This window comes from Canis lupus, chromosome 11, assembly GCF_011100685.1.
Source record: "Canis lupus familiaris isolate Mischka breed German Shepherd chromosome 11, alternate assembly UU_Cfam_GSD_1.0, whole genome shotgun sequence".
Taxonomy (NCBI): Eukaryota; Metazoa; Chordata; class Mammalia; order Carnivora; family Canidae; genus Canis; species Canis lupus.
Window position 1 is genome coordinate 70,544,462 of NC_049232.1, and position 26,247 is coordinate 70,570,708.

A 26,247-nucleotide genomic window follows, 5' to 3' on the forward strand; every position below is an offset into this window, starting at 1 on the left:
GCACTTTGCTCTGTCAACAGCTTTATGCAGAAAGTAGGAAACGGCTTCTGGAAGCCGACCCACATGGTAAAGGCTCTAGCCTTTTGCCTCTTGTTATTCCGGGAGAGACGAGGGTCTCAGTGAGGTCCCTGTGTCCCTGTGGGTAGGTTACTACGGAGGTTGGTGGGAACACAAGGGATTGTCTTTCCGGCTTGTGAGAGTGGCTCACCCTCTGGAGGTCGTCTCCCAGCAAAGGAGAACATGAAAGAGAAAGATGAAGGGAGGGCAGAAGGACAGATGGAAGGAGGCGGAAGAGGGATGCAGAATTAAGGGAGAGAGGAAAAGCAGTGACTAAGCAATAATAGAGGACAGTCAAGGGAGTGACATGGTGGTCATGGGGACGGTTGACCACAGCGACAGGAGCCACGTGAGAGGCAGGCTAGCCGGGCGGCTACGCGGGGTCTCTACCCGAAGCCCCCCCACTGTTCCAGCACGGTTACACCTGCCAGCCCCTCTGGGAGGCAGCCACTAACCCACTGGTTCACAGAGGAGTAGACTGAGACTCAGAGAGCTTGAGGAACTTCTCCAAGTTTCTGCAGCTGGCCCCGGGGGTGGGGCGGGGGAATCGAGAATTGGAACCCAAACCCGTCTTCCTCTGTGTCCAGGAAGAAAGAAGTAGAGAGGGATGAAGTAGGGACGTGCTAATTCTGTTTCTAGCAGGTAGGGCATGCCCGAGGCAGGAGTGTGGAGGGGTCCTTGTCTCAGCCCCGGGAGCAGACACCAGCATCTCATTTGGCAGTGGGGGCGTGTGGCCCTCCCAGGGGGTGCAAGGTCACACCGGCAGCCAGTGGCATCGGCTGAGGCTCCAGCCCACGTCCCTTCGACTCTTTAAGAGGTGTGTGACTTCTGCCGCTCAGTGGAAGGCTCGGGGACGTGGCAGGCATAGGGACGGTCAAAGGCTTCACCTCGTGGGTCGCAGATCATGCTGCCGCTCGCCAGGGAGCACATCTCGGAAGGGCCGCTTCCCCAGCCGGCTCCGGTGCAGATGTGCGCTGCCTTGGCCAAGGGCGCCCCGGGGGAAAGCCGCGCTCTGTAAGGCCTCCGTCCCTCGGAGGAACCTGCTCCTGGGGGGCTGGGCACTCAAGTCAGCCGTGTTCATTGGGCATTTGGTGGGCAAAGCCCCCGGTTGGCAGGTCGCATCGCAGTCACTAGCCCTACCTCCGAAACCTGGAGGGGCAGGCCAGAGAGCAGTGCTGCCCATGTCCCTCGTCTGAGCTGGAGGTCAGCACACACCGTTAAATGCATAAGCACATCAGCAGTCCCTGTCCTCTCGTCCCTGCCCTGCCTCCTTCGGCCCCTCTTCCCGGGAGAACTCAAGATCAAGGCCCCCTGGACGGGAGCAGTGGCTGCTCTTCAAAAGCGGAGAGAAGGGAGCCGATCACTCCGTGGTTTCCAGGCCTTGCTCGTGTGTGGGACGGGACGAGGACTCCTGCGCACCGTAGTGAGAGCCCAGGGACGGTGCACTCTGCAGGGCCGTCTTGGCGTCAGGTGTGGGTCCCTCCCTTCAGGGCATGTGACTCGTTCCTCATCGTGGACACAACCCGGAACACACAGGTCGTAATGCAGAAAGCTGGAGGAGAGGAGGGATGGACAGGGAGTGCGGAGGGAAAATAAAAAAGAACCACCTGGAAACTCCCAGCTTTTATGAACTCGAGAAAGCCTTGTTCTTTCAACACACAGATGCCTTTAAGTGAAAAATCACTGCTCTGACCTTTCTCGAACAGGCCCGGGTGGTCAAAACTGCCATTAACCACCATTCAGCCATTCCGAACCGAGGGTTTCGGTGACCAGGCACCAAGCTTGGATGCAGGTAGCGCTTTTCTGGTTAACCCGTGAGCATGTCAGGGCTCCCAGAGAAAGGCCCAGAAGTGGCCTGCAGGGCACCCAAGCCACGCTGCTTTGGTCTGTGTGGCTCAGCCGAGCGGTGGAGACTCCCATGTGTCAGGACGCTGCTCCAGAGCTGGCCGTGTTTTCCACTCCGGAGCCAGCAGGGAGGGCATTTTTGGATCGAAGGTGACTGGATTTGTGTTCTCCGTCTTTGGCGTCTGGTTCTCCACAGGTGGTTTCCGGGCGCTGGATGTAGAGCGCACGGCCTTGCCCGGTCCCGTTGTAGAGTCACGGTCTCTCAGTATTCTGGGCCAGCACTGGAAGGGTCTCAGTGCTCCGTAAGTAGACTTCTCCAGAGCTGGCAACACCTCTGGGCTCCGAAATACAAATCGCGATGCTTTAGGATTCCTATCTGAAGTTGGCAGTGTCTCGGGATTTTCATCTTTCCCTGGCACTATCTCTGTGTTCCCATCTAGAGGTGCATGAAGACTTTGGTTGGAGCTCACGGTGCTCTTTGATCTGATCCAGAGACCACACTGCTTTTATAGCTATCCTGATCTAGAATTCATGAAATTGCATGAATTGCTTTCAGTACAAATGCTGGGGGCGGGGAGGGGGAGAGTTGGAAACACAGAAAGATAAGAGCGTGTTTTTTAAAAGCAGGGTGCTCAGAGCTGTGCTTGCAGCAAGATCTGCGTCTCGACCTTTGTCCTTCATGCCTCCGCTGCTGACATCATCTGGGAAACTCGGTTTCTTGTGGCTCAGCTGTGGCCCATCTTTCCCCTTCTCTCGCCTCTTCTCCGGCCGCTGCTCTCCAGAGCCCACTTGAAATTAAGAGTTTGTGTTTCAGGCCTGGCCCGCGGGCACAGATTGCCCTGGCAGCTCTTTGCTCCACGCCGCTCCCTCAGCCTGAACATACCTCGAACACAGATCCCACCGCGCTGTCCTCTGGGGATTTGCTTGTAGAATCTTTTACACACACTGTCCCCCTCAGCCCTGCCCATCCGGGGTTGCTATTTGTGAGAAGAGGTTTTACCTTTCTTTCTTTTTATTTTTTTATTTTTATTTTTTTAAAGAGATCTTATTTATTCATGGTAGACAGAGAGAGAGAGAGAGAGAGAGAGAGAGAGGCAGAGGGAGAAGCAGGCTCCATACCAGGAGCCCGACGTGGGACTCGATCCTGGGACTCCAGGATCACGCCCTGGGCCAAAGGCAGGCGCTAAACTTCTGGGCCACCCAGGGATCCCCCTTTCTTGCTTTTTAAACCTGGGACCCATTTTTACCATGTAGACCAAGGTGAATAAGGAACCTACAAGGAGGAAGTGCCATGTAAATATATATTGAATAAGTGAATGAACGAATGAATGAATGGAGAGAGAAATAGAAAAATTCAAGGTTGAGCTAGAAAAAAAAAAATCTGAGCCTCCCAAAAGAAAACTGAGATTTCTGGGAGCCCCTAAAGCCCCTGCCTCTCACCCCTTCAGAATTTCGGGAAGGTCCCACCAGGCACTCTCCTCACCCCATGAGCATCTTCCTGTGGGAGGAGGCACGTGTGCCGTGAAGTCACCCACGGACCATCTGGCTGGGGATCCCGTGTTCCTCCTCTGCGACAGGAGATTACATAAGCTGGACAGGAGCCTCCAGATGTTAGCAGTTTCTGCTCATTTTTTTCCCCTCCCTTCTCAACAACAATAATAATAATTAAAACAAACACGGGCCTCGTCCCCTGCCCACACCCCTGAAATTACAAACAGGTGGGCCCAGAGGCCCCGCCCCACCAGAGGCCTCCCCGGGTCCCGGGGCCGAGCCGCCGACCTTCAGGGAGGCCTGTCCTGCTCTGAGCCCGACAGCCAGGCCCGCCGCCCCGGGGCTCGGGACGACGCAGGCCTCCGGGAGGGGATGTGGCCGTGTCATGAGAAGTCCCTGTGCCGGGCTTTCCCTCTCCCCGGCTCCCACCCCCAACGCCTTGGCCTTCAAGTTAAATGGATGTATTTTGGAAGACGAGGTGGCTTAAGAGATTAGTAATGAGATCCCAAGTCTTTCACTGCTGGGTCAGGAGTTCAGAGGCGGGCCTGGGTGACTGGTGAATGGCATAATTAGGGAGCCGGGAGCAGGCCTACGGAGGGCCCGTGTGAACCGAGCCCGGCCAGGCCTCTGCAGGGAGGGGCCGCCAGCCGCACAAAGCCCACCGCCACATCCGACACTAATCACTCTCCCTTGTTGAGGATTTACTAGCCTCAGAAGCCCGAGCCCCTGCCCGATGCCTCCTGCGAGCGGCTGTCCGGTTTCCAGCGATGGGCACTGCCCAAGGCCCAGCTCTCCTGTGCGTCAGTGGGGAGAGGCCGCTCACCCCGTGGGGTGTCGCGGTGAGAACGCACACCGTGTGCCATACGCACTGGTGACCGGGGGTCACTTATTTTTAATTATTGCCGCCACTGCTGTGCTGATTCTTTCTCCCTTGGCCTCAGTTTCCCCATATGAAAATGGGTAGATCTGAATCTCTGCGGCCACACAGGCTGGAGTTAACGGAGGCGGAAGCAGCTGGGGCATCACCATCGCTGCCTCACCATCACCTTTCACACACCGTGGTCTGCGGGGTCCGCACCTGTACCCCAGGAGATAGATGTGCAGTAACCCGGCCGGCCGGGCGTCAGGCCCAGACCTCAGCAGCCGCCACGCGTGTGGCTTTGGCTCACTCCCAGCTGTCGAGTGAGTGAGGCCGCTGATGCCTGCCTCCCGCCGAGGCGAGGATCCGCATTCAGGGCACGGTTGCTGCTTTACATTTGGCCTTGCCACGTCTCCGGGCTGCTTCCTCCGGCCTCTTGAGTAAACGTCACCTGCAGGAGAAGGGGAAGGCATCACCTTTCTGTCCCCTACAGCCGTAGACTTGATGGTGAGCCGTTTCTCCTCCAAGAAAGGTAGCGTCACTGTAGGAGTGTCCATGTGCTCCAGACCAGGGAGCCTGGTGGTTCTCTGCTCAGGTCCGCTCAGAAGCCTGGCTGCTTCTTCACGGCCGTTTAGGGCAGCCCAGGACTTTGTACCCCCAACCTCAGGGTTTAGGATGTGTGGGGGGTACGGGCCGGAAGACATTAGACCCCGCTGGAGTGTGGAATAGCTAATGCGTTAGGGACAGACCCCGGGGCCGCTGAGGAGCTAATCACCCCAGCGCTGAGCCCCGAGGTTGGAGGCCATCAAATGTCAAGTTATCTTACGTGCAAGTAGCTCCTGGGTGGAAGCCCTGAGCTCTGCTGCCGCGTCCAGCCCCCTGGGTGTGAGGAAGGAGGCGTCTCTCCGCTCTGCGCACCTGCCTTGTACACAGGAGATGCTTTTGCTTGATTGTCTGAGCCAAATAATCTCGAAACTGAAAAAGAGCCAGTCCACTCCTCCCCCTCCCTCCATCTCTTTAAGGGGGGCATCAAAGGGGAAGCTTCTCTGGGGGCCTGGGGACAGTGAGCATTGTGTCTAATGGTTGCTACAAGAAAGCCTGGCCTTTCTTCTTCTCTCTCTGTCTCTGTCTTTTTTCAGTGCTACTAAGTGTGCAAAGAGGTCAGAGGAGGGGATTGAAGGTGTGTGTGTGTGTGTGTTTATCTCTCAACCCTCAGTTGCCTTAAAATTCTCTGTGGTCAGGGGGTCAGTTTGGAATAAGAAGCAGAACAGGCTGGACCAGGGAGTGAGGAGAGAGACCTGGTGGGGGATGACAGTGCTCTGCAGCCAGGGGAAGAGGCCCCGGACCTGGAATCTCGACGTTTGGGTTTCCCGTGTATCACGTGTGCATCAACTAAGATAAGGCACGAGGGACACTTGCTAGAACACCTGATGGAGGTTTCCTCCACAGCCTGAAAGCAGGGTGTTCTCGTGACACCTTTCCTAAGCCCAAACGGCATAAGGCAAAGAAACAACTGCCATTCATTTGTATGACAACATGTTGGGGTGTCCCCAGACCCCAAAAAAGAGTCTTACTTAGGCTCTTCTGCTACCTTAGGACCCACCTTGGTAACCAATGCACAGAGTAAATGGAGGCCAAGCCCAGAGGCTCAGAGGCACAGGTCTAAGCTCGGGTGGCCTGATGCTAAGATGCTGGGTGTAGTTCTGGAGAAGCAGCTGGGTGGGGGGCCCTCGCTGCTGGGGGTGCACGCTGCCTCTGCAGGACGCGCCGCAAGACAAACACTGAGCACTGTTGTTTGCTTTTGGCCTTTTTTTTTCCCCATAAAAGTGAAAATCCCCTTTGGATTTCTTTCAGTTATCGAGAACAGGTACTAAGGTAGGCCTTTGATAAAAGCAAAGTGGTGCAAAAAAAAAAAAAAAAAAAAAAAAAAGCAAAGTGGTGTGACGTGAACTTTGGAAAAGCAGGGGATCCGTATAGATGGTAAAGGATCAACGACCTTTACCATGTTATTGTTGGTGACTCATTCTTTTATTCAACTAGTCTGGGCTTTAGGCTTCTCACTGCTCTTCGTACTGAAGACGTCACAGGCAAGCCGCCGCCGTTCTTGCCCTCCGTGAGCGAACAGCCACGTTCAGGGATTGCAAATAGGCCCATCTCCTGGGCCGATGCCGACCAGTGATGAGAGGTTCGCCAGAGTGTTTTATTAAGGTGGATTCTGAGGTCTACACTCAGGGGAGCAGTCCGCACCGTTTAATTAATGGTGTCTGTCCCCAGCAAGGGCTCGGCGGATGGCGGATGCCTCAACCGGCCCAGTGGTCTCAGGGCCAGCAGACTCCCCGTTAGCGATCAGCCTGTTTCTCATCTGGAAAGTAGAGGTAATATTAATACCTTTCTCATCAGGTGGTTCTAAGTATGAAATAGCGGAATCGGACAGGCTCTGGTGCGCAGAGTCGTGGGAGATCGCTCGAGTACCAGTTACTACTGTCATCATCGTGTTGTGCATCAACTGCATGTGAGCCTGGGTGGTGGGCGGGCCGGGTCTTTCAGCGCTCAGGAAGGAATCCCAGGTCCCTGCACCACGCGGCTATTACCATGTCCACACCTGGGCTTCCGGCTCTCGTGCGTCAGCCCCGACCCGCGTGCTCAGCCGCCTTAGTCCAATAGGCGCAGCATTCGCTGAGCCGCGCCTCGCGAGCCGCAGTTGGACACCAGTGAAGAGGGGACAGAAATCAGGGGCGAGCACTGCCCCTGACGCTCAAGCATGGGGACAGATGGACACACGAGAAACCACAACAGGTGTGGCCAAGAGGTATTGGGAAGTCTCCACCCAGAGGGTAGGAAGGATACGGATCTGGAGTTGGGCCCGTGGGCTTTGCCTCCTCTGCGATGAGGAAGTGCCTGGTGCCTTCTGAACCTTGGACTCCCTATGTCTCAAATGGGGACAGCAGTGCTTCTTCCTCCCGGTTACTGCAAGAGGACCCCCGGGGCAGCGCCAGCACTGTGGACTGTCTGTGAGAGTTGGTGCCCTTCCGCTCCCTGTGGGAGCACTGCGGAGGGAGCAGCGTGCTCTGTAAGGGACAGGCACGCGGGCTCTGCAGAGGTGGCTTTGCTGCACCTGCCCCCTCGGTGTTGTGGTCTCCGTGGCCTGACCCCTGGCCTCCTTCCTGCCATCTCCATGTCAGGGAACCCTGTCCCTCGTACCACCTTGCAATTCTTGGGGAAATAACTTGGCGTTGGAGCTGCAAGCCTGATGTTACAATGTGACCTAAGTAGAAATATTTGGAAACGCTGCCTGGGTTATGTGTGTGTGTGCATGTGTGCGCGCATGTGCGCAGGGGTGCGTGCATGCATGCACTTGTGCATTTATGTCTATTGTTAGTGTCAGCATGCACCCCCACGTCCCCCCCACCCCCCCAGTCCTTTACCTCTCTTTTTTCTATGAGACCCATTCCCGGGTCCCTTTGGGCTGAAAGAGGAAATTGGAGAGGACGGGCCTGAGACTTGAAGAGCACTTCCTCCCTCCTGTGATTGACAAAAGGGCATGTAAATCTGTAAAAGCGAAATTCAATAGAAACCTCATGGCATCTCCCCTGTGTGGGAAAATACCAGAACTCCCGCTCCCCCCCTGTTCTCCCTCTGTCTCCCCGCCTTTGTGTACGACGTGTGTGGGTGGAAGATAAACTGGATTTAAAAAACCCTTTGAAAGCAAGACATCGTTAACTCCTCTAATTGAAAGCAGTCTTCGGCAAAGGGGGGGGTTTGGAGGCGGGTGCTGGATGGAGGGGACCTGAGCCCCGAAGTCCTGGGGCCACGGAGGCCTCTGTGTCTGTCAGCCCAGGCAAGCCCACTACCCACCAGACATCCCGGCCCATCCCAGAGGAGCTTACGGCCAGTCTGTCCCGTCCCCAGTGGGCTCCGTTCCCCATCTCACCATCAGATGTGATGGCTGGGATCAGATCTCTGAGGATACCCCCAGCGCAAATATCCAGTGATCTCAAGGCTTTGCGGGGAGAACCAGCTCTTTGTAGCATGCATGAAAAGAAAAGAAAAAGAAAACAGAAAACACATTGCTGGAATGGCTGCGGTAAATGTTTATGTTTGCCCTCCGGTTTGCGTAGAAAGGTGGCTGTGAAATTGGCCCTCCAGAGACCAGAGCCGCGAGGTCCAGGGGTTGGCTGAGGGGCTGACGGGACAATCCCACTTCCTTACGGGGTCCACACTCTCTCCGGCAGCATTCGCCAGGAAGGCACGGGGAGTGAAACGCTGGCCGACTGTCAGCACTGAAAAGCCTGTTAGGGATTCAGCTCACTCTGTCCTTGTGCACGTGAGAAGGATGGGTGTCGGGGGACATAAGATGTGGGTCAGCTCTGGTCGGCAGGCCTCTGGCCTGGCAAGCCAGGGCTCTTTCCACCACCTCGCCCAGCCCAGGGCCGCCCTGGGAGGACCTGCTTTGGGCTGCTGAAGCAGCTTCTGTCCAGCACAAGTTCCAAGTCCATCCTCCACGACAGCCCGGGGAGAACGGCAGGTGGCCCCTGCCCAGGTCACAGCCACTCTTAATAAGATTGTGGGCTGAGTGAGCGCCTTCGAATTGAATCCCGGTACCACGGTGAGCTGTGAGCCATGTGACCTCAGGCAAAGTACGAGGCCTCCAGTCCTTACCTATGAAACAGGTGTCCTCACGTGCCGCCCTCCCAGGGTTGTCCTGAGACCTGCAAGATTTGGCACACAGGCTTAAAAAGCACCCGGCCTAGGACCGCCATCCCGCCGCTGCCACCATTCCTGTTGTCATTGTTGTCCCCGGGGCACCGACTGCGTCCCGGTGCTGGGCGATGTGCTAGGATGGATGCGGGCGTGACGACAGCGTGACGACAGCGTGCTTCTCAGCTTGGAAGTCTTGAGAACTTAAAGGGCTAAGACTGGGCTCTGAACAACTATACATACTCCAAGCTGACAAGCGCTGTGACCGAGGTATATACGAAGAGCTATGGGAACACGCGAGAGAGCAATTAATTCTGTGTGGGGGGCGAGCAAGGGCCTTCAGAGGAGGAGTGATATTCGAGACTGGCTTTGAAGCGTGTGTAGTAGTGCACAGCATGGGCACCAGTGCAGCGGCGGGGCTGGCGGGGTGGGGGGGAGTCTGGGCACGAGCACCAAGGTGGTTGAGGCCGGGCATGTGAGAGAAGGGGCCGCGTGGGGCGGAGGAAGCCCCACCGTGCACGTGTGTGGATGCCCACCTGCTGCAGGGGCGGGGGGGGGGGGCGGGCAGCTGGGGGTGAAGGTGGTGATGTGGCCGAAACCGGCTCCCGAAGGCCTTTGCCAGTTGTGTCTTAGGAAACCTCCCGTCCCGCGGTCCCGGGGCGGCCATGGAGGGGTGATCGGGGCAACAGGGTGAGTTCTTTACTTTGACAGGTTAGTAGTGAGGACCTTGGAGCAGGGAGCATCTGGAGGCAGAGAGTGGTGACTGGTGCCTTCTTCTCCATCAGAGGAAGTGGAGGCTTTGGCCAAGGCAGGCACATAGACCGTGGCGTCAGAAGGATCGGAGTCTGGCTTCTGGCCGCCCTACACAACTGGATGTGTGACCTTAATGGGGTTCTTTAAAGCCTCTCTGCCCCCCTTCCTCAAAAGGAAAATGGGACAATGATTCCAGCCTCACAGAGGATAACTGGGAGGATAAATGGTATTGGGACCTTGAGATCCTTGGTGGAAGTCGTTACACAGGGTGTCCTCAAGCTCCTGGGGGACTTTGGGGTCATCCCGGACAACCACGGTGTGTCACAGATGGGGAGGCTGAAGGTGGGGGGGAGGTCCAGCTGATAAGTGACACAGACAGAACCGACCCAGGTCTCCTGTTTCCCATGGGGGGTGTTAGGTGTAGGCACACCCCTGAGGGTGATGAGGCATCTAGGGCATGGTGCCGAAGACCAAGCGGGGCAGCAGCCTCTTGCCCCTCGGTTCCCACAGTTGTTAAGATGGGACTGGACAGCAGTGGCTGCTCAGCTTCCATCGAAGACCTAGAGCTGGGCTTCTCCTGGAGAAAGGAGTGGCGTGGGCACCGGAATTCCTGTCTGCTCTCCATGCCATGCGTTCTTGGGGAAGAGCGAGACCTCCCGCTAGAGATGGTTCTACACAACAGAAGTAGGACTGGGGGCTCCTGGCCGGCTCAGTCAGAGGAGCATGTGACCCTTGATCCCAGGGCTGTGAGTTTGAGCTCCACGTTGGGTGTAGAGCTTGCTAAAACAAATAAACCTAAAAACACCAAGGGGGAGCTGAGCATAGGTGAGGAAAAAGCATCCATTCTTGAGACCAGAAAATTCTGCATTTTAATAACAGTTTTGCCACCTACTTGTCGCGTTACGTTGTACAAGACAGCCCACCCTTCCTTGCGCGCTGCAGAAGGAATCATCTCAGTACAGAAGGAATCATCTCAGTAGGCAGCTCTTCAGTTCTTCTAACTCTGGAACTCTAAATACGAAAGCGTGTAGACATTGCTACTTAGAGGAAAAAGTTGGAGAAAGTACAGCCAGACACGTCCTGGCCGCTGGGAAGTGCTGTCCGAGGGCAGATTGAGGTGCCTATGCATGGAGGTGAGTTCTCCGGCTCTGAAGTGATCAAGAAGATCCTGGGTAATCCCTCCTCCAACCGTGATAGTACCTAAGGGAGGGTGCTTGCCAGCCCACCCACATCTGCTCCTTGCCTGGCACCATTATATGGATTTCTCTCCCCCAACCTGAACCGGCTCACTTGTTTTATTAACGTATTTGCTCATTCGATGCATATCAGTATTTTAGTCATTCAGTACTACTGTGTCCCATTTTATTGTGACAAAAAAGTGAACAAGAGAGCTACTTTTTTTTTTTTTTTAGATTTTATATATGTATTTTAGAGAGAGAAAGAGAGAGGATGGGGGTGGGAGGGAAGAAGAAGAAGAGACTCCCAAGCAGACTCCCTGCTGAGCACCGGAGCCTCAACTCGAAGCTTGATCTCAGGACCCTGAGATCACAACCTGAGCCAAAATCGAGAGTCAGATGCTTAACTCACTGGGCCACCCAGGTGCCCCAAGATCTACCTTCTTTCACACATTTTTGTGTGTTCGATAAGGTATTGTTGGCTACAGGTACAGCAGGTTTCCAGAACTTAACCACCTGGCTTAACCTGAAACCTGATGTCTGGTGATTAGCAACTACCTTCTCCCCGCACCCCAGCCCTCGGCCGCCACTGTTCCACTCACTGATTCTACCAATCTGACTTCTTTTTTTTTTTTTTAAGGGAGTTTTTTTTTAATATATTTTTTTAAGTTTTTATTTATTTATGATAGTCACAGAGAGAGAGAGAGAGAGAGAGAGGCAGAGGGAGAAGCAGGCTCCATGCACCGGGAGCCCAACGTGGGATTCGATTCCGGGTCTCCAGGATTGCGCCCTGGGCCAAAGGCAGGCGCTAAACCGCTGCGCCACCCAGGGATCCCCCAATCTGACTTCTGTAGCTGCCTCATGCAAGTGGAATAATGCAGTATTTGTCCTTTTGTGGTGGCTTTATTTCACTTAGCATGATGTCCTCCAGGTTCATCCTTAGCATCACATATGGCAGGGTTTCCTTTTTTTTTTTTTTTTTTTTGGCTGTATAACATGCTGCCATTCTATCAACAGATGACATGTTGTTTATGCATTGACCTCCTGATGGACCTTGAGTTTTTTGCACATCTCAGCTATTGTGAATAATGCCGTAGCGGACATGTGGGCCGAAAGTGGGCAAAGCCGAAAGCCAGGTTCCATCTGTAGGAGGCCCCCCTCTTCATCTGTCAGGGCAACCCGAAGCCTGGAGGCTGCCCATGTTTTTAGAGCCCCTAGGTGTGCTCTGCAAGGTCTAGTGATGTGAAGGGACGGATAGCAGCATGATGGAGAGGGCAACAGGTTACTATGCTCAGCCCCCGACAGCACTGGGGAGGGTTGTTAGGTGGCATCATCAGAAAGATGATGTGTGTGCAAGACCGGGTCATCCGAGGGAGAGAAGAATGGCTCACGCGCGATCTGGGAGGTGCAAGTTGGGAAGACGGGGAGGTGAGGAGGGTTGGGGAGGTCAGCAGAGCGACTGGAGGAAAGGGGATGATGAGGGAGACGGCACCCACTTCCTGCGGCTGCCAGGGGAGCTCGGGTCCCCACAGAGCGTGGGATGTAACTCTCCTGCTTGTTTCCGCATGAATGTTCAGGAAAGTCTCCGTTGTTCAGTAATGCTTTATGCAGTCGGACTTGGCTTTCTTTGGAGGGTGCAAAGCAGTGAGTGGATGAAAACGGAGCATCCCCGTGGAATCAGTCACCTTGGGATCGCACTTGGACCGTAGTGACCAACCCTGTGGCCAAGAGCAAAGCTCTTTTTTCTCTCAGCTGTGCAGAGCCCCGGGGGGTGCCACCCACCCTCAGTAAGTAGCTGGTGAATGAGCAGAATCCGCAAGGTCTACAAAAGCAGGAGGCCTGTGAGTGTTCGCTTCACCTTTCCCCTGTGGCCTACCCCGCTCCTCCCCGCCAGCCTCCCCCAGGAACGTAGAAGGTTTTAAGATCAACCGGGGCTTTGGGCAAAGGTTCAGCTGGATTTGTTTGCTCCTCTCTGATCTGCTTGACTGTCCCCGGCCAGGATCGCAGCCAGCTTGAAACAAACACAATCTAAATAGGAAAACAGGAGAATAAAATAACAGCAGTTATTCTCAAGCCCTGTCTGGTGCTGATAGAGCTGACCAGATAAGAGAAAATTGTATTTGAGCAATAAGAGGGCTTTGTTGGTGTCTTAGATGCAGAGATAAGCATCCCCCCCCCCCCGCCCCCGCCGCCGCCCAGCACTCCAGAGATGTGCTCCAACCACACTCTGCTGGGGACGGGCAGCTCAGAACACTCCGAACACAGGGGAAAGAATTTCCAAATGATACATGTCGAATTGCTGGCCAGGATTTCAAATGCCATAGATAGTTTATGCAAAGTCTCGCACTGTTGTAAAATGTAACACAATCCACTGGCAGATCTGCCTAAGCCCAGTCCCAGTTGTTTTTGAGAAAAATAAACTCAAAGACATCTTCCAGCCTATTAAAGTGGCTGGTCTGCCCCCCGGTCTCCTCGGTATTGGGCTTCGAGAGACTTGACCAACAGAAGCTGTCACCTGCTTCTGGCCAATGAGATGGTTGATTCCTGGCACCTCTACACTCCTTGAGACATGACACGCGACGTTCGGGGGGAAAACTCCTGCTACATGCCCAGGACCCACTGATTTCTCAGGGAGGGGAAAGGGAACTTTGGCAATAGATGGCTCTTACTACTTTTCCATGCTCTTAAAGCAGTGAAGCTCTTTTCTGAAGGGAAACATGACATGGCAGCTTGATAGGTAAGACCCGTGAGCGGAGATGCTACAGGTAAAGCAGCAGAGAAGGAAGGAAGCAGATTCACACCCTGAGCCGCAGGTGGAGGCCTCCAGGGAACCCTGGAATCCCTGAAAACCTGTGAGCTCATCTCATGTGCAGATGTCAAAGATAAAGCAGGGTCTCCTTAGCGGAGGCCAGCATGCCCCTGCAGGACGTCCTGGGTGATGCTTCAGAGCTGGCTAAGCAACTTTTTAATTTTTTAAAAATATTTTTAAGGTTTTATTTATTTGTGAGAGAGGGGATGAGCAGTGGGAGAGGAACAGAGAGAGAGAGAGAGAGAGAGAGAGAGAGAGAAGCACCCCCCCCTGCTGAGCAGGGAGCCCAATGTGGGGCTTGATCCCAGCAACCAAAGATCATGACCTGAGCCCAAGGCAGATGCTTAACTGAGCCACCCAGGCGCCCCTCTATATGGGGCTTCAAGAATGAATTGATAAAGATGTTAACGGCAAGGGACACCAGATGAAGGAGGCGCATTCAGGACTCAGTTATTACTTTTGCAGCTTTTTTTTGTCAATATGAAATCACTCCAATACAAAAAAGTTCATTTAAAAAATAAAAAGGCACTGATGATTGCAGTTGTAGATGATGGCGCAGCCACGCGGCCACGCATTTGATCTTGAATTTGACTATAGCACATTTGACATACGACTCTTCTACTCTGTTTTTAATTCTTCTGTAGTCATCTCTAGGGATCTCTGGTAGGGAGATTGTCTTGCTCTGTGTGATTTTTTTTGTAAATGACATCATATTGTACCTGTCCATTCATACCTCGTTCCTGCTCCGCCTCCCTCCCCGCGGAGTATTAGGCTTTTGCAACCTCTCCATTGATGTCTTGGACTCGGGAGGAGGGAGAGCTTCTGTTTCGTGTGGCCAGGACCCACACTGGACCTGACACTGAATACTTCTACTATCATCCCTGTGCATGGATTTAATTCAGGCCTCTTCACAGTCTTTTGCCAAATGGAAGGATGGTCACGTGACTGTTTCTTACTCGATGCATCCCTTCCCCACAGAAGGACATATAAACTGTTCCCGATCTCTTGCTACTCTAGGTATCGCTGGAATCCGTATCCTTGATCCTTGCATATACTTTCTCTTTTTCCCTCTCTTTTGTGTTTGTTTTACATGTATATGTGTCTATTATGACCTTCTGGGGTCTTTTTTATAGCTTGCAGGAGCCTTAGCGTTTGCCAGTCGGCCCTTCTCAGATGAGTACACTGAGACCCAGACGTGTGGCATGACAGGCCCAGATCCACAGGGAGTTTTGAGAGAGGAGCCACATCCCAGGTCAGAGGAGCAGCACGGACGTGGGGCGGCCTGCTGCGAAAGGCCTCACCAATCTCAAGAACTAGTCCGTTGTTTCTCTCCTTTTCCATCATAGAGCTTTTCCTGTTTTCTACTCGACAGTTTACAGCTGCGCATACCTGTGTGGTGCCTGGATGGACACGTGCGCTCATGGTCGGCCCTAGCTCCTCAGCGTCTGTCCCGTCCCACAGTGCTCGGCAAACAGCAATCTCCCAACAAATAGGACTCGGATGCGTGAACGACCTGAGGAATGGAATGACATGTGGATGCACAGTATACACACGTGCACACAGTGTACACACACACACACACACACACACACACATCCTGTCTTTGGGGGATAGGCCCATACTATCATAGTCTTTCCTCTGTTCCTTCATACAGATCTGGGCACAATTTTCAGATTTGTTCTAAAATGTTCTGCTTTGGATTCACGACTCTGCAAGATCCCACCCCTCCTCCTGCCTTTTCTGCTGCCCTCCCCAAGCTCTCAGAATACCAGGCAGCTAAGCACAACCGAAGCATTCCAGATTTCCACTTTCCTCGGAGCCTTTGCTCCTGCTCCTGGCACCCGCAGTGCCCTAACCCCCTGTCTCCTCTATTCTTTAAGATCCAACTCAGACGTCAGCTCCTCCAGCATTTGCCCCCATGAGAATGTCTCTGTCGCCTCCACCACCAAAACGTGGTATCTGTCCTGTCCCTAAGAGTGTGGAGGGTTCCCTGTTCCTCGGTAGGCGGTGGGCTCCTGGAGCACAGCGGGCTCCTGTCTGTCATCCCGGTTTCCTCCTGTGGCGCCAAGAACAAAATAGGTGGATGGCAAAGGTGTTTCTACTTGAATTTAATTCAACTTCTGACACCCTCTAAAACACGTTTCTCTTTATCTTTTCGCAGGTGTGTCGAACGAAGGTGATAGATCTCAGTGAAGGCATTTCCCAGCATGCCTGGTACCCTTGTACCATCAGCTACCCATACTACTCCCAGATGGCTCAGACCACTTTCTGGCTCCGGGTAAGCCAAAGCTTTAAGAGCCTTAGACTCTCCAGCAGTGGCCCCCAGGAACCAACTCCCATGACCCTTCCTCAGGATGGCTTGTCTCCTCCCTGAGGGTGCTCATGGTCAGGACAGAGAACAAAACACTTGGCAATAGGATGCTTCCTGAAATAGAATCCCTTCATCGCTCATGGAATGCCCCTCGTCATTCTTGTTTTGGCAAAGACTCTGGATACCTTTTGTCTTCCCGGAACCTTCTGTTCATTGCTCAAGGCCTTTTAAGATTGTCTTCTCCTCCTTGAAGGCTTAACTGATCCCTGCAGAGGAGTGACTGACTGTTCTCTCCCTTCTCGTCCTGTGTTTGGTCATCTGTTGGATGGTGCTTGTCACATTATTCGGTGGCTCTCTTTGGGCCCATCTTCCTGACTAAGGATTGTGGATTGTATTGACTTTTGATTTGCACATCCATTTTGATTTTGATTTGCAAATCCACTTTTGATTTGCACACCCACTTTGAACTCCATGGTCCGCAGAAATGCAAGGGCTGGGTCTTACTCGGCTTTGTCTCCTTGCTGCCCAACACAGAGGCTAGCATGGAGAAGTGACAAATAATAACAGCACCTTTCTTTTTTTATGGTTTTAGTATGTGCCAGACACTTTGTTCCCATTATCTTACTGGAGCCTCACAGGCACCCTATGATTGAGTTATTCACTTAATATATCACTTGGAGGGAGGTGAGGGAGCCTAGGCCCATGGACGCTGAGCCTCCACTCACTGTACACAGCTCAGCAGGAGTAGAGCCAAGTTGGCACAGAGCTTCCCACCTCAGAGCCTGTGCTCTTCACCCCCTGCCTCCCTATTCCTATCCTGGACCCATGATGAGCGGCCCAGTCCCTAAAATGGAAGATGCTCCTTGAAACCCCCGCACCATGGCTGCTTCCCCAGCCACGTGCCCGAGCGTGACCCTCCTGTGTCTTCTGCATTTCAGGCATACTTCTCTCAGCCAATGGTGGCTGCAGCTGTCATCGTCCACCTGGTGACCGATGGCACCTATTACGGGGACCAGAAGCAGGAAACCATCAGCGTCCAGCTCTTTGATACCAAAGATCAGAGCCATGATCTCGGTGAGCGCGTTCTCATGCCCGTGGCCCTCAGGACCGTATCTATCCAGGGCTTGGTTTGAGGAGCAGCTGAGACCTAGGTCTTCCTTCGCCTTCCCTCTTTCTTGCGTCTCTGTTTGGCGTTCTGGTGGCAAATCAGGAGGCCTTTGTGTATCCAGAGGGGCCTGGGTGTGGTAGATATGGGGATAAGGGGCCACCGTCCAAGTCCTCTCAACAGCTCCTTTCTACCAGGCACCTTTAACCTCGCGCACCCCATGTGACCCTCAGGAGACCCCTGGGAAGGAGACCGAGCAAAGGCCCTTCCTCTAGGTATCAGCACCTGACACCCAAAGAGAGGCCTTGGGAGAGCCCGGGTGGCGGGGCAGTGACCAGGAAGAGAGAAGGAGCCAGGAGCTTGGAATCGTAGCCAGGGCGCTTTACCCTGCAGCCCGAGGTGTCCCTCAGTCCCCCGCAGTGGCAGCCGTTTCTCCAGCACAACCTGCAGAGCTCCCCAGAGGAGGAAGGAGAAGCAAAGGCCAGTGTGGGGAGCAGGAAGGTGTATCCAGAGCCAGGTCCTGTCTGCCGAGGCGCTGCCTCCGCCCAGGGCTGGGGGAGGGCGGGGAGGACGGGGCCAGAGTGGTCAAGCTGTCACTTGCAGAGCCCTCTGTGTACCCGCATGTGCTCGGTGCAGAGGTGGGGGGGCCCAGCCCCGGGGCTGAGGGCCCAGGCTTCCGTGCTGTCCCTGCCACTCACTGGGCCCACAGAGGTGAACGCTTTCCACGACCTCAGAGCACCTCATGTGGCATCTTGCTGTCCTCTTGTCCCCACGGTGCCATGTGATCGTCAGAGCGAGACTGAGAGGGAGTAACGGAGGGGCCCTCCCGGCAGTGGTAAGGGGGCCCAGCCCAGGGCCTGGCACCAGGAGAGTCCTGTTTCCGGTGCAGCCACTCCAGGGGCTGGGAATTCCAGGCCAGCCGGGGAGGCCGGGCTCCAGAGCGAGGCCTGCACCGCCCCTGGGGAGCTGGGTTCAGAGACCCGCGTGGAGCCAGCAGGCCAGGGGTCACCGCAGGGTCAAGCGGAAGCCCAGGGAGCGGGAGAGGGTTTCGTGTTTTGTTTTTCTGTTTACTTATTTAGTGAGTTTTAGAGGCGAGGGGGGACGTGTTAATAAGGAAGAGAAAGAAAACCCCTCCGGACTTATCTGGAATCCGGGGAAATTTCCCTAAGTGCGAGGCAAATATTTTCCTAGCTGTGCTGGCATCGCAGAGGCCCCGGGGGGCGGGGGAGGCCCGCTTCCACAGAAGCTACTTGGATCCCGTGACCCCGCGTCCGGGGCTTCGGCGTGTCCCCGTCCCTCCCCGCGGGGTCCTCTGTCCTCAGCATCCTGCCCCCCTGCGCCCCCGGGACTGACCGCGGAAGGGCACCTTCTGGAGCGGGAGCCAGACGCCCAACCCAGCAGGCCTGCCGGGCGGGGATCATCCCCGTGGTAGATGCAGAAGCGAGTTTAACCCTTTGCTGGGGTCACGTGGCTGGGGTGTGACCGGCTGAGCGCCCCGTGAGCCGAGGCCGGCAGACAGCAGAGCCAGCGTCCGGCCCACCCGGCCCACCCGGCCGCCCCCTTCCCTCTCCTGGGTGCGCCCTCCTCTCTGCCGCCCGCCTTCGTCCTGGACACCTGGGGACCTGCTCCCTGCTCTGGAGGGACCCGGGTTTCTGGAAGGCTGTTCCTGGGCGCCTCCGGGAAGCCCCCCTGCCCAGCTTCTCCGCGTCGCCCCTGAGCACGGCTGTGGGGTCTGCGCCTCACAGGCCGGGCTCCTGCATCAGCACCGAGGCCAGGCCTGGCCCCCCAGGAAGGGCCTGGCTCCCCTGGATGGTCCCTACCAGCTGCGGGCTGCCTGGGAAGGCGGCCTGGCCTGCGGGCCCTGTCGCCGTGCGGGAGGGTGGTCAGGGCCAGCCACGCCCGTCGGGGGGGGGCGGCCCGGGGGGAGGGCGGGCGGCTGTGGGCGCTGGGTGAAGGGAGAGCTTAGGGGGCAGGGAGGCACAGGGATTGGAAAGATTTGGAACCAAGAGAAAAAGGCAGACAAAGAAACTTTCAATCAAACTCAAAATCCCCACTGGCCACCCAATGGTGCTTTTGTGCAGTGACATGAAAGGGTCTGGGGGCTTCGGGAAGGGCCCGTTGGGGGGGCGTGACTGGCCCTGAGTAATGAGCCTGGCCCCGCGGCCCTCTGTCTCCCCTGACAGGCCTCCATGTCCTGAGCTGCAGGAACAATCCCCTGATTATCCCCGTGGTGCATGACCTCAGCCAGCCCTTCTACCACAGCCAGGCGGTCCGTGTGAGCTTCAGTTCACCCCTGGTCGCCATCTCGGGGGTGGCCCTCCGCTCCTTCGACAACTTTGACCCCGTCACCCTGAGCAGCTGCCAGAGAGGGGAGACCTACAGCTCAGCCGAGCAGAGGTAAGGGACCCCGGGTCGCATGCCCTGGGCCGTTGGCTGGGGTTCGGCGGCGCACGGACATGCGCGTTGCCTCCCTTCTCTGGCCTCGGGCCTCCAGCGGGGCCCTTGCCCTGGGGTCTACACGGCCCACCCGGCGTGGGGCTCCGGCTCCCGGGCCTGGGAGGGAGGGAAGCAGGCGGGCGCGGTGGGAAGGCCCTGCCTCCCACTCACAGTCCCCACCGCCGCCGATGGCCGGCTTGCGTGGGCAACAGCACGTCCCCTGCCCGGGTCTGGGCATCCACATTTGAACAAAGAGGGGCCGGGGGTGGGGGTTCGCTGCCGTGCAGCTCCGACACGCTGGGATATCTAGGAGGGTGCAGGGGACTGGCACTGGCTCCGGCCCGGTTCCCTGGACTTCAGCCATGGGGAAGCGTCCGTGTCCGCCCCAAGCCTAGCCCCGGAGATGCCCTCAGCGGTCTCGGGGGCCCTGGTGGCGGCCTCACGTCGCTCCATCAGTGCGTCTCAAGTGGTGTCAGTGACGCACCCCGCTTGAAGCTGGGAGAGCTGGGGTCTCCGGGGAGCGATCCGAGTTTGGGGGGTACTCCTACTTGGGTTTGGATGTGCCCCTCCTCGCCTGCATCTCCATGGCAAGGCACGTTACGTTTCTGAGTCTCGCTTTCCTGTTTTTGAATAAACGGACGGGAATATCTACACACACACACACACACACACCCGCCCCGGGTGGCCGTGAGGGCTAGTGGTGCGCCGTCGACGCACGTCCTCTCACAGGCCGCTGGGCACCATGCAGAGGCGAGGTATTGATGCGGAATATTTGCGGCCCCTTCCGGATCCGACGGCGGTGCGTCTCCGCTTGGAACTCCGCATGAGGCCCTTCGAGCAGGAAGCCGCCCTGGAGATCACCCAGGACACCCGGAGTGTCCAAACTCCCCAGAATCCCAGGGCCCCCAAAGGGGAAGGGCTGGTCCAGGCTCACACAGCACCTCTCATGTTTGTTTAATGAGCTCCAGAAGGGGAGAGAGAGAGAGAGAGAGAGAGAGAGAGACTGAGGCAGGGGGCGCAGGGGCCTCGGTGGGCTCCCCCAGGGGGAGGCCCTCTGAAAGGCGAGCCAGTCCTGCCCCGTATACCTGGGAGCGAGGAGAAGAAAACATTTGGGACCGTGGTTGGGGGGGGGCACTGCCTTTCCCACGCCCCTGCCGCCACAGGGGACTCCAAAGGTGGTTGCAAAACCCACATTGTTTTGCACCCACTGTCTCTAGCTTCTGTTGTGCAAAGTCTGTTGCAATCGTTCGGAGGCAAAAGAGCTCCTTAAATATCACTTTATATTTCACACTAAAAGGGCTTTTTCCTCCCCGGCTCTCCAGACTATAAAAATAAGTCAATTCTCAGAACTCAGGGAAACAGTGTCGATGGGAAATGTAAATCCCTGAGACCTCTGCTGCAGTGCTTTCCGTCCCATCCTTGCCCGGCCACCGGGACCACGGGCAAGTTGACTGAGGCCAGCCCAGGCTTCTCCGAATTCTTCATTAGCAGTAAACCGTTAGAAGTGCCTGACACCAGAAACAAATCAATTGCTCCAGCATTTGTTGAGTTCTTTGACATGGGGCCGAAGAACTGCCCCCCCCCGCCCCCGCCGTCCCTGGCTGCTTATGTGACTCTGAGCCCGTCACTGCGCCTCTCTGGGCCTCCGTTTCGCCGTCCATAGGAGGATGGTGATGCATTGGATGTTGTCCCTGGTCCTTTCCCGTTCTAACATTCTCTGGTTCCCAAGAGCTGGTGGGGGTGTACGGGGGGCGGAGGGAACCAACGTGCACTTCGTTACCGCATTTCATTATTTTATGTCATTATGACACCTGTCCCGTGAGGTGCGGACAAGAGCACGAGAGTCAAGCTGTCCGGGCGGTCAGGAGGCAGAGCCCTGCGTCGTCTGCCCCTAACAGACACGCACACCCTTCGGAGCCAAGCGCGTCTGGGAGAGAAGGGGACCCGTCCCGGCTGCTCACGCGTGGGCCTCTAGTGAGCGGGGCGGCTGGAGAGGAGAGAGCCGAGGTCCGGGGGCCTCAGCGGCTTGACCGACCGACGGCTGGGGGGTGAGGACCCCTCCCGGAGGCTCCGGGGAAGGGGGGCTGCTGGGGAGGGGAGCAGCTGCACCCAGAGAGCCCGAGAGGCACTTACCCAAACAGTCAGGACCCCACAAATGTGCAAATGCATTAAAACAAACAAACCGGGAGGAAAGAAAAGAAAAATAAGCAACAACTGTAAAAAGCCATGGGATGTTTTTCTTCTTTCTCAAAACACCAAGGTAAATAGCATCACTTTTTACAGCGCACATTTCAGCTGGCTCGGGCGGCGCGGGCCTCTGACCTCAGCTGCTGCCCAGGTCCGGAGAGGCCGCCCCGACCCAGCCCCAGCCCCAGCCCCAGCCCCAGCCCCAGCCCCAGCCTCAGCCTCAGCCTCAGCCCGCCCCTCAGTCTGGTGCGGCCCCTCCTCCGTCCACTCTTCTCCCTTCTCCTTTCTGCTCCCCTGTCCTGGGAGCAGCGTGACCGATGCCCAGTGGGCCGCCACAGGAGACGCATCACTCCCGCAATGTCAGTGCAGGCGGTGTGTTCGACCCAGATTCCAGGGGCTCAAGGCCCCCACGGCCAGAGGAGGCCCACGGGAGCAAGGTCAGGCTTCGAGGGAGAGGACCTGGTGTGGAATCGCAGCCCAGTCCCAGGCCACAGCTGGGGGACGGGGGAGCCCCGGGGGCACGGCCCGGCCAGGGGCAGAGGCTGCCTCAGTGAGGGACGCGACAGCCATGGGTTGAGGCTCCGGCGTGTCTGACACGTACACACACCCCCACACACACATGCACACACACGCACACTATCCTCTGCTTCTAAACAGAGATTGAGCAGCTATTATAAACTTCAGGGGGCCCCGTGCTTACACAATCAGTAAACTCCCATCCTCTCTCTCCTCTCATCTCCTCTCCCCTCCCCTTCCCTCCCTCCTTCCTTCCCACCTTCCTTCCTTCCTTCCCTCCCTTCCCTCCTTCCTTCCCTCCCTTCCTTCCTTCCTCCCTCCCTTCCCTCCTTCCTTCCTTCCTTTCCTCCCTCCTTCCTTCCTCCCTCCCTTCCCTCCTTCCTTCCTTCCTTTCCTCCCTCCTTCCTTCCTTCCTCCCTCCCTTCCCTCCTTCGTTCCCTCCTTCCCTCCCTCCCTCCCTCCTTCCTTCCTTCCTTCCTTCCTTCCTTCCTTCCTTCCTTCCTTCCTTCCTTCCTTCTCTCCTCCCTCCTTCCTTCCCCCCTTCATTCCTCCAGCCCCTTTTATTGTTTGCATCCTCTCTCCCTCTCCCTCTCCCTCTCCCTCTCCCTCTCCGTCTTCCTCTTCCCCATGCCGGCCCACCCAGAGAAGGGCAGTTCTGATAGGGAGCTAACCTTTAGTGAGCCAGCTCTAGGAGGAAATAAATTCTTCACGGGACCAGATTGACTCCTTCCAGCCGGCGTGGACCTAGACCAGGTGGTGTGCGGGTGAGGGATGGTGCCCACAGGAATTCCTGGACTCGGTGCCCCGAGAGGAGCCCACGCGCGAGTGTCCGTCCCATCAGATGACTCTACAGGAGTTTGTGTGTGAGATTTGGAGCCTGGAAAGAAGCTTCTCGTGGCCAGAGACCACAGGCTCCCCCATTTATCCTGCCCACGAGCGGCTCAGCACCTGTCGGCACACCGGTTGGGAGTGGCAGATGTGGGGGATGCACCTGCAGACAGAACTGCTGTGCTGAGCGTGTGTCTCTCCGACGGTGACAGAGGCTCCTGACTCTCCTCCAAGAGGCGGTTCAGCTTCCGCTCCCATCAGAGGTCTCCTCCGTTTCCACGCACATCCTTGTCAATAATGGGGATTTTCACAATCTCTTCCCCACCCCCCACCCCCGCCGAAAGGCTCTGAAATGATCTACGTCGGTTATTTTGTCTTCGTAAGATCGTGGTCCCTGAAAGCTCGGGCCTCTGATGGATTGTCTGCTTCTGCAGTCCCAGCAAGGGACGTGAGTCCCCAAAGCCAGGCGGCCGCTTCCCGGCAGGACTGGCATCGCCGCGGGAATCGCAGAGGCCTTCCTCTTGGTCACAGGTTTCAAGGCTGTGGTCACGGGGGCCAGAGCAGAGCCCACCCTGTGCCGGGCCTCCCCAGTCTTCTTCCCTCATGACTTGCTGACGTCTGACCCTCAGGAGCGTTCATAGCGACGACCTTCAGGCTGGGAGACACGATAGGGGACCCGCGGGCCACCTGGGCGTGGAGTGACCCTGCCTCTGCTCTGCTGGCCAGCTGGCTGCCACCCCGACCCTGCAGGCTTCGACTTTGCCTCGTCACCCTGGGCCAACCCCTCACTGGCTCCAGGGATTCCAGGGTGCAGAGCCTCTGGGGATCCCTCCCAGGCTGAAAAGAAAAAAAGAATTTTGTCTTTTTTTTTTTTTTTTAACATGAGAATCCAGGAATTTGCATCCCGAATTTAGTTTTTCATTTTTTTTCATTTGTTTTTTATTGAAGTTCGATTTGCCAACATATAGTATCACACCCAGTGCTCATCCCATCAAGTGCCCCCCTCAGTGCCCTGTCACCCCGTTATCCCAACCCCCACCCACCTCCCCACGGGGGTCCTGTCTTGATCTTTCCTTCTCAGTCTTGCTTCCCAGGGGCCCTGCAAGCCCTCCTGCCAGGAGCATCTTCTCTCCCTTTTCCCGTGTGGATGTGCTGTCTTCTCCGCTGTCCCCACTGAGCGCCCCGGACTGATCGATAGACCACCTTGCCGCTAGGATCCCCCCGCCCTGCGGTGTAGTTGCAGCGCCGAGGCAGGCAGGGCGCAGCCCGGGGTGGGACCCTCGTCCTCCCTTTCACTGCTGGTCTTCTGTGTTCAGGTTGAGCAACATCCATCCTTTGGGTTGAGCATGATTGGGGGCCATTTCCCTGGGCAGTGGGGACAGTGTTGGGGGACTGGCTGGTGCATCACTTAGGATATGCTTCTATGTGGGACTTGAGTCCGTAAGTAAATACATAAATATATAGATATATAATAAATATCTAATAAATAAATTTATATATAATAAATAAATATATAAATTATGATTTTATTTATAATATTATAAATACTATATTAATATATTTATAATAAATAACTAATGTATCATAAATAATATATTAAATATAATAATATATCAATATATTAATAAAATATATAATTATAAATTTATAAATATCTGCTTATCTTTGGCTGGGGCTGCATCTCCATCTTTGCCCAGATGTGAGAATTTCATTGATAAAAGTACCTATGTCCCTTCCCCCATCCCTCAGATCAGCCAATGTCCTCCCTCTGAGAAGTATCTTCTCTTATTCCTCCTTTTGTTATTTTTATTGCTCATCACTGGTATTGAATCCTTCCCCCAGTTTGCTTTTAATGAAGCCAGAGGGTTTTCGGCCTTTGTTTTCCCTGTTTTTGTGTTTCAGCAATGACAGGGAGGTATCTGGGAGGGGCACGTGGGGTAATGTGTATCGTTTTTGGACAGTGTGTTCCCACAACCCTTCCAGCTAATGGGAAAGCAAAGAGAAGAGCAGGGGCTGAGGGGACAGACGGGCGGACCCACTGGCGGGTCCTTGCCTTGGGACAGGCCAGCTGAACTCCTGGAGTCTCACTTCCCTCTTCTCGAGAATGGGAGTCCTCGTACTACCTCCAGGAGTTACGGTGAGGGTGCAAGTCAGGTGATGCAGGGAAGACATAGCGGCTGACACCTGGTGCACATCGCCGTCTCCCCTTTTTCTGCCTGTCTTCAAGCCCGCAGGCTGGGCACCCACCGATGTGCTGAAACGGCATGCTCTGGAGCACGCTAATCCAGAAATGTCCCATTGGGAAAGGTTATCAGTTTGGGAAATGATGTGTGCCGCAGCCCCTTCTGGAAATCCCCAGTGTGCACTAGAACATTCAAGGTTCTGAGTAGTCCTGCAATTAAAAAAAAAAAAAAAAAAAGCTGATTTACTAATCCAGTTCTTTTGACCATGAAACCTTTGTGACCAGGGGATATTTTCATTCTACAACAGAGAGAACCAGAGTAGAGAAACCACCTTCTCTTGCAGCATCATGGTTTCCAAAGTATTTCTCTATTTCTCATGCATGGGCCTTTTGATTATATGAACATGCTGAGCTCCATTCTGTCCTGGACTTGGTGCACGCTCTTGCTTCCACCTAGGACTCCTTCTGCCCCAGACCTTTGCATGGCATGTCCCTTGGCATCATGGAGGTCTTAGTTCAGATGTCCCTTCCTCATGGAGGCTTCCTTCCCCAACCCACCTGCACAGGTGTCCTTCCCCCCAGCCCCCAACAGTCATCTTCTGTATTTCACCTTTAGTGCCCTTTCTGCGGCACGTCACTGTTGGAAACAGGCTTCCTTATGATTTTTCTGGGACGCATGTCCTTTCTCCTCAATAACACAGGTGGCAGGCGTCCTAGGCAATTCCCCAGTGTTTAGAACAGGGCAGCGAGGCCCCTAGACCAGGTCTGTTGAACAGATGAATGAGTGGCTGACATGTCACCCTGTTGACACTCTTGAGAGATAAATTGGCTTATTACTTCCATTTTGTGGATGAGAAGACTGAGGCTTAGCACATCAGGGAACTTTCCAGGGTTAAGCAATTGGTAAATGGCCTTGCTGGGGCTTAGAACTCGGATTAGCCCAGTTGCTAAGCCCTGTGCCCTTTCCACTGTAGCAAATCAATTCTTTTTTTTTT

At 55.4% G+C, this 26,247-nt stretch overlaps 1 protein-coding gene across 1 annotated transcript in view; it reads left to right on the plus strand.

Moving 5' to 3' along the window:
- The window catches only part of PAPPA (pappalysin 1), a 236,708-nt gene that overhangs the window by 151,009 nt on the left and 59,452 nt on the right, over positions 1–26,247 (plus strand). Inside the window, 3 exon segments of the mRNA XM_038553223.1 lie at positions 15,849–15,965; positions 16,937–17,072; positions 19,287–19,500. Coding sequence (XP_038409151.1) covers positions 15,849–15,965; positions 16,937–17,072; positions 19,287–19,500 — 467 coding nt within the window.